The following is a 14,997-nucleotide window of genomic DNA, read 5'->3' on the forward strand; positions in this document are numbered from 1 at the left end:
GTGTGATCATGCAGAAGGCGTGAAGCGGCGTTGTATTAACCAGACCTGACCAACAAGCATAAATTGTCTTATGATTGATCCTCTTAGATTGTGTTGCGCTTTATGGCTTTGCATCAATAGCTGAATGTGTGTGATTAACAAGGGCCTTGTCACAGCTTTGTGGTGGAGCAACTAAAGTGGTCATCAGGGGGAAATGCACGAATGCTGATCTATCTATCTATCTTTTAAGGGTGACACAAGGACACATTCAGACACAGTTTCTGCATTAATAAGAATGATACTCCTTTCCAATAAACAGTTCCCTCTATATAATATGTCACAAGCTTAATAATTCACTTGGGTGCTTGAGACTGACAGGAAGTACACTGAATTACAGGGTAAGGAAACAACACAGACTTAACGTAACAAAATCACCCCCCTCCCATCAGCGAGGATGAAATCAGCTGGGTTTAACACAGTTTATCCTGCTGGACTGTGTTGCTGCTTCTGTCTGGCCAGTGTCTTATGCATGAAATCTTCCTCTGACTTAGGTGACGGTAGATTATTCATGCCCGCTTTCCAGGTGGGCAGACTCAGATGTGCACAGTGCAGAGGTTTGCTCAACGCTAAATCACATTTCACGCTTGCGCTAATGTCACCCGGCGAGAGAAGAGGAGTGAGAACTGGCAGGTGGTGTTTACAAATGAGAACACCCCAAACCACAAGCCACCCTGACACCAGATGCTGATTTGATTATAGGATGACATGTAAGAGAGTGTGTGAATGCATGGAGCAGCCGAAGTGGTATATTCAAAGTCGATTAAGTGAAACAGTGTTGCATTTATTTATTTATATTTTATCCAAATGGGGGTGTCATCTTTGAGGCTTTTCACAGCATAGGAGTGGTTTGGGGGAGGGATGGGGTGTGTCTGCTCACTGTGCAGCTGAACATATAAGTTGCTCTTTTTTGTGTTTTAGGTGCAGTTGCACATTCGCTTAAGGTGCTATCTGTTTGTGTTAAGATAAGTTTTGCAGAAAATTAGCACCTTCATTAGTTCACTACTTTGATGTATCTTTATGCCCCTCAGTGTCTCAGATCAAAACAAAGAAACTTTGTTGAATGCAGACATGCCATTATTAAAGCTTATTAGTGTTTACAACTTATCTGAAAACCAAGAAGTTTCAAGACAGTCCTGTTGGTTTTCTCAGAAATACATTAGTTATATGTGAAGCATCTCATGAAACTGGCTTGTAACTCACAGTCTCACTTGTTCATGTCTGATAGATTGTAGATTCTTCACAAATGGGAGTTATTCGGTTATTGTACACATGTATGCCAGAACATGTGGAGTATGTTACATTTCCCAAAGTAACGCATAGGACAGAAATTACATGACTAGTATTCAGATGAAAACATGTGCTTTGTTTGCTTATAGGTGGTGTTGAGTAGAACTGCTGGTGTGAAACTGCTGGCACTGTAGCTCTGCAGTTGGATGATATGATCAGAGTCTGGTTTCCGATGCTCTATACAAAGATAAAGACAAAGTGATAAACCTGTAGAAACGAGGACATATAACAGTAATTTTTCATGCTAAACATAAAAGACAGATGATGACAAGTTGAGACAGAACTGAAATCTATAGTTGATCTTAAGTGATAAGAGGCTGCATGATGATGCATTTAAAATGGTTCTTAAAATGAAAAGTTGCTTATGGTATAATGACTAATTTCTTTGTAATCTTAGTCTTATTCATGCAATCATCCAATCAGTTAAGCATGTGGCAGCAGTGCAATGCATAAAAAGTCATGTAACTACAGGTCAGGAGCTACAGCTAATGTTCATATCAAAAATCAGAATGGAGAGAAAATGTGACATCAGTGACTTTGATCGTGGCATGATAGTTGATGCCAGCCAGGCTAGTTTGAGTGTTTCTGAAACTGCTGATCTCCTGGGATTTTCACACTCAACAGTCTCTGAAGTTTATTTACAAGAAACATCCAGTGAGCAGCAGTTGTGAGGACAGAAACACCTCATTGGCGAGGTGAGAGCTGACAGAAAGGCTATGGTAACTCTGATAACCACAACTTACAACTGTTGTGGGCAGAAAAGCATCTCTGAACACACCATACAATGCGAGAGTGTACCTGCCATTATACATTTAATAGTGTAGCAGAAAAAACTCAAATCTAAGAGGTGAAGTCTCTCTGCATGTGAATACCTTAGATAATTCATGATGGAAAATGTGTGATGTAATGATGTGCTCTTTAGAAAATATGTAATCAGTTTTTAAAGAGAGATCGTTGCTTGTTAACCTCGATGACCCCTTTGAAAACAAAGTACTCTCTATACATGAACATCCCTTATTCTTCCATCCTTGTAGTAATTCATATTGAGCTTTAACAGCCTGTAGCAGCAATACCACGCTAACCCAGCCCCCTAATCAACTCTGTTTGATTTAACAGTGCATCCTCAGCATTAGTATTCCAGAGCCGGATCCCTCTTGGATCCAGGCTAGGATTATCCAAGCTCTTAACATCTTAGCTAAGCTGGTTAACACCTGTTTTTATTGACATCTGAACACCATCCCAGGCGCCTCGTCTTCTGTGGTTTTAATAGATCTTCTCTTGCTCTCTCCAGTAGGCTAGTCACTCCTCCTGCAGCCACATAAATTACTGTTTTTCCCACCACAAGTATTGTTAGCAGGTCAGCAGCTTCACTGAGGATATTAGATTTATATTCTCACACGCATTCTTACTGCAAGGAGAGTGAAGGTACGTTGATACAGATGCAAATCACTTGTGTGTAGAGTGGTGTAGTTATTATTTTTTATTTTTTGCCAGGTCCAAGTCTAGACATGAGCTACAATTTCAAGAATCCCATACTTTACTGTACATTCTTGTTCACGTTTCAGAGTAATTTGCCAGGGAAAAAAGAAAACAGGCTCTCTCTCTCTGTTTATTATGCCTAATATTTCCATTGGGGCCCATGTTTGCCCCAGTGTAACTGATGTAATATTCTATAAAAACCTTTTAGGCTGTTGATACCGCCTGGGGGATTCTGGTTAGCACTGGCTGTGCAAACCTAGAGAAATCCTCAGTATGTGTTTCAAAGAGTCTTGTGGTCAGTGGGGGAAACTTTGAAGAATGTCCCAGGATTTGTCTAAATCATGAAGTATGGATCCTCTTAAGCGTTGCTGGCATGAGAGCTGAGCCCTATCAATGATTCCATTAACCTAAATTCCAAACCAGGCTTCACAACATGACCATATTAACCCCTCGGATTTCACCAAGCTCTTGATCCCTCACTATTTAGACACACAGGAATGAATGGTCACTCACATTTGTCTGGCTGTGGGCTATGTTTTCTGCCCCAGACAGGGAATTATCTGTAATATGACCCTATGTTTATCTTTGGCCCTTATGTGTCCACATGTTTTCTGATTATTTTTTCCTACCCTAAAACTGTGACAGAAGCTGATTAGACAATGGCAGTGGTGATGTGAGATGATAAGGTATTTAGAGTGGACATGGATGGAATCGCAATCAGCTGATTTTTACCTTTCCTCGATGAACAATAATCATTCCAGGCTAACAGTGCTGGAAGGAGCGGAGAAGAGAGAGAAACAAGTGTCTGCCTTCATTAGGACAAAGGGAGGGTGAGCAGGAGAGCGTCTGACAAGCCAGTAACGCCTCATTGTCCCTGATCTCAAGTTTCATAAATTTCCACGGCTCTCGTTAAAGGACGTGTCGCTGCTGTCACCAGGCGCTAACTCGTTATCTCCTCAGCACCGTAAAACGCTGTAATTAACATTCAACAACTGTAACCGATCCAGCATTCGTCCTCTCTAGCCACTAATTGCCACACTATTGTGTTTTTTCATAAGTGGGCCTTTTGTGTGTGTATTTGTGGGTACACATTTCTGTGGTTCATTTTGATTGTAAATAGAGGTGAGAGAGAAGTTCATCTGACTTTAAAGGTGAGGAGCGTCCTCTCTGTTTTCCTTGTAGAGGTCGCAGAGTTTATGCCTCAGTCAAAGACGCGGCTAAATAGTATTTTTCTGAATATTTTTGTAGACATCTGGACATTTCAAATGCCTTCTATAGAAGGGCTTTTAAATTAAAGCTTTGTCGACGGATGCTTTTGGTAGACTCCTCAAGGGTAACGTAACCTGTATTTTTGCCGTTGAAGAGCGTATTGGAGGCCCATTTGTCGAAATCACAATTACTATAATTACAAATTTCAAGGCAATGCCTGCCTGTGGTTGTGAGGACACACTGTGTACTACTATTTAAGGAGCTGCACCATTCTCCTTTCAGCTATGCACAATCACCCCTCTTGAATCATATCTTTCTTTGCATCAAATACAACCTCCATTTGGGAATGTATAGCTGTCACACCGCTATCCACTTACAGCACACAGAGAGCTCACTACACTGATATATTTTTTTTTTCCATTTCAGGCATCAGATTTTCTTTCATAGTTTCCTGTAGATACCCAGCGGTGTCAACTCATTTTTCATTCATTTTAGAAGGAAATGTTTTTGTTTTCCCCTTAAGTGCACCTGCCTGACCTTACTGGAGCAGCAGCCATCACAACAAGGCCTTATGAATAATTAGTCTGGGTCAACTGATACTCCACACACCGCTGTCATCTACTCCAGCACCAGCCAAAAGCCAGTGAATTGTGTGCAGTTCTGCTCAATTGAATCAGTTTAAGTTGATGCAGCTCTTGTTATTTGAGGGTAACCGGCTAGATGTAAGTAATACGGGGGCTACCCTTGAGGCCAAGTGCAGAACTGGAGAAGGGACATCAAATTAGTGTCACAAAGGCCACATTTTTGGAGACTTCTATGATGGTCTGTCACAGATATGCAATCACTTGATGCTTTATATGTATGCTGCTGCCCCTGCATTTCATTCTCTGGGGATTAGAGCGAATGCCAGGGTAAGGTTTCCAAGAGCCAAGACAGCCCCTGGAGGACAAACAAAACCAAATGGTTGCATAGTGTTTCTTGTCCTGGTTTCATGTTCGGGTCAGTGGAGATGTGATGCAGGTGTCTGGGGATTTAGGTGTGTATCTACGGAATGGGCTTCTTTGTCAGACCAGTGATGTACATGTCTATTGTTTCTTAGATTGTTTCTTTTTTTGGCACAAAGAGCAGTTGTAACTTGTGAAAATTACTTAGCAAGGTGTTACGCCATCGCAAGCCTCCAAAGCAGCATCCACACTCCTTGGCAAAGTCTGGAACTCTTCTCAAGGGATGAACTATTATTATTATTCCAAAATATATTCCCTTATGTGATGTTTTGATGATGATGTAGAGCAATGTCTGATATGTCACTCCAAAATTTTCCATAGATATTCTGTTGGGTTAAGATCTGGTGACTATGAAGGCAATAGCATATCATTTTCACAATTTTCATACTCAACAAACCATTTTGTGCATGTGTATTCAATATGTGTCTCCATTTTTCCACTCTGTGTATGTACCACTGCCGGGAACTAGAAAACTAAACTTGCGTGTTTATTTCACAGGACAAAGCTGCAGTTTGTTTTGGGCTGTGGCTTAACCCCATATATAGATAACCTGCTCTTTTAGCAACTTACAGCACCCTTTGTGGTTTTACATGTTTGCACAATAGGCACATAGGTTGTGGTTTTTCTCACATTTTTACAACGGCTCACCTCCAACGAAACTGCTGTAGCTGCAGAGTTTGAACTCTCACTGCCTCTCCTCCCTCCTTCCTGTTAAAGTTCTGTGGAAATTGACAGTCTCAGAAAATATCAATTATTCACCAGATAGCTGACATCAAAAAAGTGAAACAACTTTTAAAATATATATCACATGTTTGTTTTCTTGGGAGCTCTTGCAGTCAGGACTTGACAGACATTGATTAGCTGAATATATTTTTGATCAAATAACAAACCTGTTTAGTCATTTAAGAGTAGTAAAAAGCTTCACGCCTCTGTTCATTACAAGCAGGTCTCAAACTCAGGCCATGGAAGAACCCTGCCTTCTTTTTAGGTTGTTTATTAGTGTAATATCCTTAGGCTTAATACAGTATCAGTGTCAGCTGATGTGTGGTGAAGACACAAAGACATGCTTTCAACTAGAGTGCTAAATTGTGAGCTTAATTCATTTTCATGCTCATATTGCCTCTAATTTAACCTGCAACATCAACAAGACTATTTGCAGTTTCCACACTTTCTTGATTGGACATAGATCTGGAAAAAATTATCTCTGACTGTGATGAATTTTATAGATGGGAGAGATGCTGACACACCAGCAAAAAGATCTCTTTTACAAGCACCATGAACAAAGGAGAATTTATTCTCCTTAGGGGTTTGCAGAGGAGAAGATGGAAAGCATAAATGAGGTAAAGTGTCATCATATGGCTTTTTTTTATTAGATTGTTAAAGATAGATCTAATTTTAATTTGGGCTAATGCGAGGAACACTATCAGCCATTGACTAAGGGTGTCTTATGACTGACTTGGCGTACTTCGCTCAACAGTCTTGTGCTTTTACTCTGCAGTTTCAGTTCAGAGACCAGGCCAAGTGTGGAGACAGGGTAATTTTAAAAGCTCCTGCTCCCGCTGTTCAGTTCATGAACTTCAGCACCCCACCTCCTTCCTTCCCTTCAGCTCCTGGAAGCACAACTATATTAGTATCTCCCAGAGAGCGTCAAGCAAGTCTGCTGCTTCTGTTTACAGGCTATTCAATCACTCTAAGTACTAGTGGCAGACTGATTTTCTTGGAAACACATTTGCCACAGTCCCCCCTGGCTCCTTACATGCAAGGTATTTATCATATGAAAATTTGGAACTGTCTGACTTGCCTGTTTTACTAGCCTTGTCCTAGAGCTGGGACTGGTAAAACATTGTAATATATGCACTGCAGTCAAAACTGAACATAAAAATATCCCAGAATACTGTGAGATTTACACTTTGTCAGAGGGAAGTGGTTACTTTTATAACACCATCGCACTGGAGATAACATCTTGCAGCTTACAAATAGTCAAACGGTTGAAATGGGTCATTTGTTTTTATTTGTTTTTTAGTTCCCAGTGACACACACAGAAAACAGTTGTGTACTGCAACAATCCAGATGAAAAAAGTGGCTGCAGTGTCAATTTGTTTTTAGCCTGCTTAGCATATGTAGCTGCTGGAAATACTGCAGTGTGCCACCTCATATCACACATATTGTGTGCTAGTGACCTCAAACCTGGCGACAGCCCTTGCTAACAGCTGGTTTTCTGCCAGTTTTTCTGCAAGGCTATGAGAAAATTAGCTGAGCTGTGTGGTGGCTCGTAGCACCTTAATATAGCATTAAGCAGGGTGACCAGGCTCATGCAAAATTGATGGCTGTTGTCTATCTGGCCACACTTTGCATCTTTAGCATGAGGCCCAAACTTACAGGTCACAGGTCACATTCACAAACTGACATACATACAGCCTTTTCACACTGCAGTTAGGTCTCTCCCTCAGGTTAAACAGAGGCTAAGGTATTTCTAAAAAATAGTCCTGAGTAGGTTATTGTGAAGCAATGTAATACAAGCACTTTGAAGTGTACTTGTGTGTACATCTACAGTCTAGTCTCTGTCGCGACTGTGTGAAAACATCAGTGTGTGAGACCCTACCAGCATCCATGTAATAAACAACATGCAGGAGATTGAGTGTCAGTATGTTTTTAATCATGTTTGTTCTGTCTTCATCTCTGTCAGGCTTTGCTCTTTTCTCTTTGTCTGCTTCCCTTTGACCAGTCTATTTACCCAGCATCCCCCTCTGTAATGAGAAGCGTTCGTTCATCAGCCATGTTTAAACTGCAGACAGGATTAACTTGGCTAAAGACTTAATGCACATGCACAGTCACCCCATGCTCTGTTTGCTGTTTCCAGGCCGCAGATCGACAAGCAGCTCTGTTAGGCTTCCCTCTCTTGCTCATTCTCTGTCTCTCTGGGCTCCCAGACCTCCTCCTCTCCTGTCCTCATTTCGCCTGAATTAATTGAGTTCTCATTTTTGTGAGAAAGCTCACAGGAGGCCTGTGTGAGGAGAGAGAGAAGAGTGATAGAAGAATGAGAGAGACAGAGAGAGATCAGTGGCAGAAGCCTAGGGGGCATAGCTCTCCCAGAGGTAGGTAGTCACCAGGTTCCTGGGGGATGCAGAGGCCCCTCTGCACTGCTTTATATCTTTATCCTCTCAACAGTCACCCCTCAGCATTTCAGGGAACGCCCGTAGGCTGGTGGTCAGGGTCCGGCAGATGTGCTTCTTCACTCACACCCTCACACCACACATCCCACCCTGACTCAAGGGAGGCTGCCACCTAATTTGAGCTCTCCATGTCTGTAAAGCAGAAGTGGAAATACTGGAAATGTTTCTGTTTAAATAATAGAGGTACTGATAAATTACTTCAAAAAAGACAAGTAAGACACAGACAAATTAACACATGAATGGCACTATGTTTCTTTTCCTGCTAGCTATGAAACTAGCAAGCTCAGCAATATCCAAACTAGACAACACAAAAACCAACTAAGCAGATTGTACTTACAGTAAGTGAAAGTACATTTTGGAAAGCACCATGCTTAGCCAACACAGCTCTCATTGTGCAGGGCTGAGTGTGATATGTGACGCTTCCACAAACTAAATGCTAACCAAAGCACTAAATATGTGACCCAAGGACGAGGTGGTGTTATTGCTATGGAAACGACCCACAGGCAGCATGTGATGTTGTATTTTCCTGTGGTTGCACTCATTACAACTAGCAGGCATGATGTGCACCCATGGACTCTACTTTGACTTGAGCTCTTTCAGTTATGAACTATTACAACTTCTCCCCTTGCAATATTCATGCACGGGCAGATCACTCCTTCAGATGTCTTAGGTTGCTGTAAGTTGAGATAAACACTTGCTGAGTTGTTACAGCCAATCGCCCGCCTCTGTTCCTCAATGTCACTGCCTTAGCACTCAATAATTCAAAGCTTGGCTGTAATGAGCTCCCCGTAGGCCCTGTCCCCAAGGAGCCTCCCCACTGTGCCTCCACTGTAATGTAGTTATATCTCATGTCAGCTTTCAAATCAATTACATTTCTATCTGATGGCTATGTAATTGTGCCTGATTGAGTTTTTGGCACGCCAGCCAAGTGTGTGGTTCCCAAACTCAAGCCAGTCAAAACAGGAAGCTTCATCAAATGAAACTGTATTTCATCCTGATTGAGGCTGCTTGCATGATAAGCACAACTGTAATTATGATAATAATAACAATAGCAATCTGTGTTTTCTCAGCTTTGTTGTTTTTTTCCTTGCTCTCCAGATGAAATTTTGCCCTAAGGACTACGAACAACATTTGCTTTACTCAAGATTCAAAGGCTGATTTGATTGTTTGTAGCATGTGCAATTTAGTAGATTAAATGCAAACTATAATGCTTTTGTATAAATATAAGTGTCTGGAGTCTCAGTTTGTTATAATGCAGCAGACTTTATCTGCTGGACTACACTTTGTTCCCAGTGATCCTTCCATGTTATGCTTAGATTTTGATGTCAGACATGTAGTGTGCCACTGCTAACAGAAGTCATACTGCCTTTTGGCACAATGCCTAGACGTAATCTAACTTGATACCTACAGCATCTAGCTGATAGTTAAGGTCAGAGCAATACTGCTGTCTGTGTCAGATAGTTCAGAGAACAATTTTATGTAATTAAGATTGGATGAGTTGATAGATAAATATATGGCTAAACAGACAGATGGATGGACAAATGGATGTATGGATGGATGGATGGACGAATTGAAATACAGATGAATATATAGATCAACAGAATGCATGCCTGGATGGACAGAGGGAATACTCTAATGGAGTGGTATTGAGATAGATGAGGGGGAGGATGCTGTGGTTAGGTGCATCAGCAACTAAATAGTGATGAATTGTGGCTGCTGTCAGCAGCACTAAGTATAACAGACATAGTAAAGCAGCCTGGCTCATCCATAATCAGCAGACAGCGATTGTCTTCATGCCAGAAGAGAACTTCTCTGGAAATAAAGCACTGAGAGCATCTACCAATCTGTCTTTCTATCCTCACTTCATCATCCCTTTTCTTTTTATATCCTCATACTCGTGTTCTTGCCCTTTAAATCTCTTCACTTGTATTATTCTCTCCTCATTTCTCTTCTTAAAGCCTTGCATCCCTCTGTCTGTCTGTCTCTCTCTTTCCAACACTGTCTTTTGTGTTAACAGCCTTCCATTTTTTTGCAGTGGGGGAGCCACTGGGTACACATCTACAATCTTGCCTTTCATTTCATGGCTTCTGGAAATGGATGTTTTACTGCCTTCATTAAGGCATGCAGCAGTCAGTGCCGTGTTTTCCCTCTGAAGTTTAGCTCCATGAACCTCGCCATTAGAGGACATTATGGCCCCAGATTCCAGGGCACAGTGGAACACTGTATAATTTGATTAGTGTTATTAATCAAGTGGAATACCGCTCCTTTTGCCCCCATCTCCCTCCCCTCCTCCTGCTTTTTTGCCATTTCACTTCTGCTTTCAAATCCTTCAGATGTTCCCTTCCCTCTTCCTACTCCCTTTATCCGTGCACCTCTCTATCGCCTGCACTACAACACAAATGCAGTCAAAGTGACAAAAGGCCTTATACCTTTTAAAAACAATGATTTACCACTTGTTTTTTTTTCTCCCCCTTCACAACCCCATCCCCCTCTAAGTCACCCCCCAACCCCCAACCCCTCCCCACCTCCCTTTTAGCCCAGGACATAAATCAATTGAGATGAAAGTTCCATAATTGTGCTTGCTGGGAGGGATTTGAGCAAAATTGCACTATGAATTTTTTAAAGGGAATTTTTACTAGCTGTTCAGCGAGACTTGGGCGGCGAAGGAAGGTGAGGCCATGAGGATTTATGGGCCTGGATTCTTCATTACTGAAGTAATTTTCCTGCAAATGATAGTGCAGCACCCTGGAGGGGGAAGCGCTGCCCGCCTGGGAGAGTACAAACCTGCTTAATCTCTCGTGGAGAGAGAGCAGCTCAGAGCACTAATATCATCTGTAAGGGACTGAGGCTCCATTTGTTCACATCTAAACCACAGCTAGTATATTTGTGATTCATAGTAATTGATTGCTCAGATTCGTTCCAAGAGTAGCTATACAAGTTGATTTCATTACCAAGGATAGTTTTGTCAGAACTACTAGGAAACAAAAAGGCTCCAGGGTTGTTTTTTTAATCATACAATGTTTTCACAAAATACCTGCATATTGTCAGACATTTTAAATTTTCAGGATGATTTGTCTAATTGGAGAGGGTGGCAGGTACACTAGGCATACACTGCTGCAGCTGATGGATTAACTGGGCTAGACATTACATAGTGTATTACAAAATAAAGATGGAAGTGGGGATGAACAAGGAATTTAAGGGGAGACAAGGTCAGTTTGAATAATACCTAATGCTTTCTTCTTTTTCTCTTTCTGTGGTTGACATCCTGCCATCTATTTGTAGTATGTTTTTCCATCCTCGTGCTGATTTAGACCTGCTTTGCCAACCTGTCATATTGTTTTTTTCAGCAAAGGTCTCCACTTTCCTTCTACCTTTGGTCTTTCCTCCCTCCTCATTTTAACCTTCCTCATTCCAATATGGTTGACGTTCTGTCTCCATCTCTTTAGGTGCAGCCAGCAGCAGTGGCCCTCCTCAAGGTTAGTGCGTCCACGATGCCAGGTCTCATTCTGTATCCTGCCTGCCGTCCACTCAATTTTACAGCTCAGTAGGTTGAGAAGCAGAGGGGGTAAATCTGCTGCAAAAAGGAAAAAGAGAGAGAAGGGAGGAAGAGGGGAGAAAACAAAATTATTGTGCACCCTGTCACCGATTGAAGTGGATCTCATTCCAGGCACACTAACAACTCAAGACAATTAGTCACTTCTCACTAGGCCAGACCTGAAACTCACTTGAGGACCAAAAAGAGGCAGGGAGTAGAGGACCCACTAGCATGGTTAAGCACTGCAGTTACAGGAGTGATTCAGTTGAGAGAGACACAACATAGGGACAAAATGGCTCTGAGTTCTGCTAGAACGGGTTGTCTGGGCCTTTCGTGCAACACTAAGATAGAAATAGAGTATGGAACATGGGATTAATGCACATCATAAAGATCTGTACAAAATACTGCACCTTAAAAATATATCTGAACATGAATGATTATTCTTTTATAGACCTGTTGATCTTAATATTAAGATTTTCCAAAAAATCAAAAAATGGTAATGTCTGTATTCATCTTTATTGACTAAATAATGTGTCATGCATAGCCTTTTTTCATAGCAGAACAAAGACAGTAATGTTAGTAGTCTGTAACATCCCAACTATTAGTTGGTCTAAGGTATTCTGCAGCTAGTGTTGATCCCTGAAGCCTCAGCCACCTCATGCTCCTGAACAAAAGTGAAGCATGACTAAGGTGGGTGGTGCATAGAAGATCAGGGGGTGGAAAGAGAGAAAAGTTTGTCCTGGGCCCTCTGCAGAGACGCAGCGTGACCAATTGAGGTGAAGGGGATGAATGAGGCCATTCACTGGGCTTAATGAAAGAGCTCCTGCTGGGCCCTGAATGAGGGTGGGCGCATCTGCACCACATAGGCGTGCACAAACCAGTGACCTCGAAAATTACCCAGGAAGCACTTTGGGACGGTCACCCCAGCAACAGGCTGGGGTTCGCATGGTAACCAGGCGCTTCAATCAGTGCCTGGCAGCTTCTTAAACAGAGCAAAGTTTTCTCTGTATTGAAAGAACTCCGTGTGAAATCAACTTCGGGGGATACCCCCCAGTTTTTTAAAGGAGGGAGCTGCCAATGATTGTCCCATGTGAAAGTGTCCAGGAGCTCTCACCATCTTTGAGAGGTGTGGGATGCTGCCCTCAGGACTTTTCCTCTCAAGACGTAAAGACCTGTTTGTCCGTGGCCATGGCGGATATGCAGCACTGTGTGAAGGTTCGTTAGGTTCAGGGGATGTACAGCGACAGGTTTAGGAGGCTATGAAACAGATCCGATTAGAGATCCTAGATAAAGAGAGAAATTCCTTCAGCACCCCTGGGGACTGGACATTAAGTTTACAAGCATCTTTAAGGATCTGGTTCACTGGATTTTATCTGTGTTATTTGGTTTAATATATTCAATCTTGATGAGCCAGAGGCATGCAGGTCATTGAAGTTCCATTCCCGTCTCTGTTCCCTCACGGAACTTTTGACAGTGTGAAATGACAATCCGCCCCTGCACGCATCTCCCACGTCAAAAAGTAATGAGATTGTGCTGCTGGAAATATCACTACAAAGCATCAGGCCTGCACTCGGGTCTGACTGCACCTTCAAACAGCGCTGCCTGCCAGCTCGCCTGCCTCGCCTGCCTGCTGAAAAAGAAACGAACAAAAACAATCAGAATCAGAGACAGAGAAACGGCAAGGGAAGCTCCCCACGCTGAGACAAACGAACACGCCAGGGCCTTTCATCCTGAGAGTGATTAGCCATCCGAAACGTTTTAAAACCCAGCTTTGAGTGTGTTCCTCAAACGAAACAGTTCCATTGAGGAGTGGTGGTGAGATGTTTCTCACTGGGAAGCACCAGTGATCTAGTCTCTAATTGTGGCAACAGTGACAAGGCTGGTGTGGCTTGGAGCTTTTAAGCGGGGCTTTTTGCTACACTCTTGTTCCCTTCCTGTCAGATCCACCACCAAAGGCACCAGGGACCAAAAAGGCCCCTCAGATTCTGTTCTTACATCCATCTGCCTATTGTTTTGTGCATAAATACAGGTCTAATTTAACACACTAATAGGCCCTGATGCTAGCCTAATGTTGCCAAAACTACAATAGCTGCTGTAAATGTGGTGTTTGGTTGCAGATATGTGATATTATCTGACGTAGTTTTCAGTCTGTGTAGTAGTGGTCTTTGTCTTTCTCATGTTCTTTCATATTTCAATGATCGAAGTCTCTTAGCTTCATAGAAGATGCAAAGATTCTGACACATTGGCAATAGCGTTACCCTTCTTCTGCAGTATAGCAGGAACAAAGGCATTTTCAAGGTCTTTGAGTGGGGTTCAGTAGAGCCTGTAGGAGCTTTCAGAATTTGGCACGGAAAACTTTTTAGATCGTCTACTGTTCAGAAGCCAGGTTGTCGAAGGTTTGAGGAATCGAAGAGAGGCAGTTTGAAGAATCAAAGAACCAGCGACAGTGGGGGGAAAAAGGGAGGAGTTGCGAGGGTAGAAACAAGAGAAAAGGAGTGAAACCCTAGCTCATAAAAATCAGTATTATAACAACATTAATTGATGCTGCTGAGTGCCATATGTGACGCCATATGGAATAGCTGCCCCAGAGGCCTGCTATAATAGACAGCCCGCAGTGGTGCACACAACTTGGCACATTTACAAACAAGGGACGTCCCATTAATATCAGCCATGCAGACCAAGCAGGAGACAGCAAAAGAGGGAGTGAGAGGGTGTTGGAGAGAAGGAGGGGGTGAGAAAATAAAGAGAGGAAAAGGAGTTACCTCATGTTTCGTTTGGTTGCCATCTTTAGTCCTCATTTATTTACTATTTGTCCACTCTCATTATACTCTCACCTCTACCAATAAAGATTTACTCTATGTGCATATTAGTATGCATTTACATTCTGAGCTCCTCTACACCCTTGCTTCCGTAATTACAGTAATGAATGGCCCCTCCCTTCTGGGTTGATCAGACCGCCCTCTGTCCGCCCAACTGTCACTCCCACCACAGATGCCCAGTGGTCCTTTCATCACACACACACACACACACACACACACACACTTCAGCAGGTGAGGTGATTCATGGCACCTTGACAAAGGCAGCGTGAACGAGGTCTGTTTAACCTCTTCTGTGCCTAATCATAGGGCAGCTGTTATTTACTGCTGCTGTCCAGTTTCCACTGCTTGGTTGCCCAGAGCACTATCCCTCACTTACACTGTATTATGTCCTATGACATTGGATATATTGATGTGGGCACTGTGCAAGAAATTATTGACTGAAAATGATAGTT

General features: G+C 42.5%; 1 protein-coding gene across 7 annotated transcripts in view; it reads left to right on the forward strand.

The window, feature by feature from the left end:
* Positions 1–14,997, forward strand: part of fbrsl1 (fibrosin-like 1) — a 265,820-nt gene that overhangs the window by 154,487 nt on the left and 96,336 nt on the right. For 6 of the 7 annotated variants that reach the window (XM_018668828.2, XM_018668829.2, XM_051075365.1 and 3 more), the window contains exon 5: positions 11,638–11,667. The exons of the other annotated variant lie outside the window; for it this stretch is intronic. In XM_018668828.2, coding sequence (XP_018524344.1) covers positions 11,638–11,667 — 30 coding nt within the window. The remainder of the gene's footprint in view (positions 1–11,637; positions 11,668–14,997) is intronic. 7 annotated transcript variants of the gene reach the window in all.

The sequence above is a fragment of the Lates calcarifer genome, linkage group LG13 (assembly GCF_001640805.2).
Source record: "Lates calcarifer isolate ASB-BC8 linkage group LG13, TLL_Latcal_v3, whole genome shotgun sequence".
NCBI lineage: Eukaryota > Metazoa > Chordata > Actinopteri > Centropomidae > Lates > Lates calcarifer.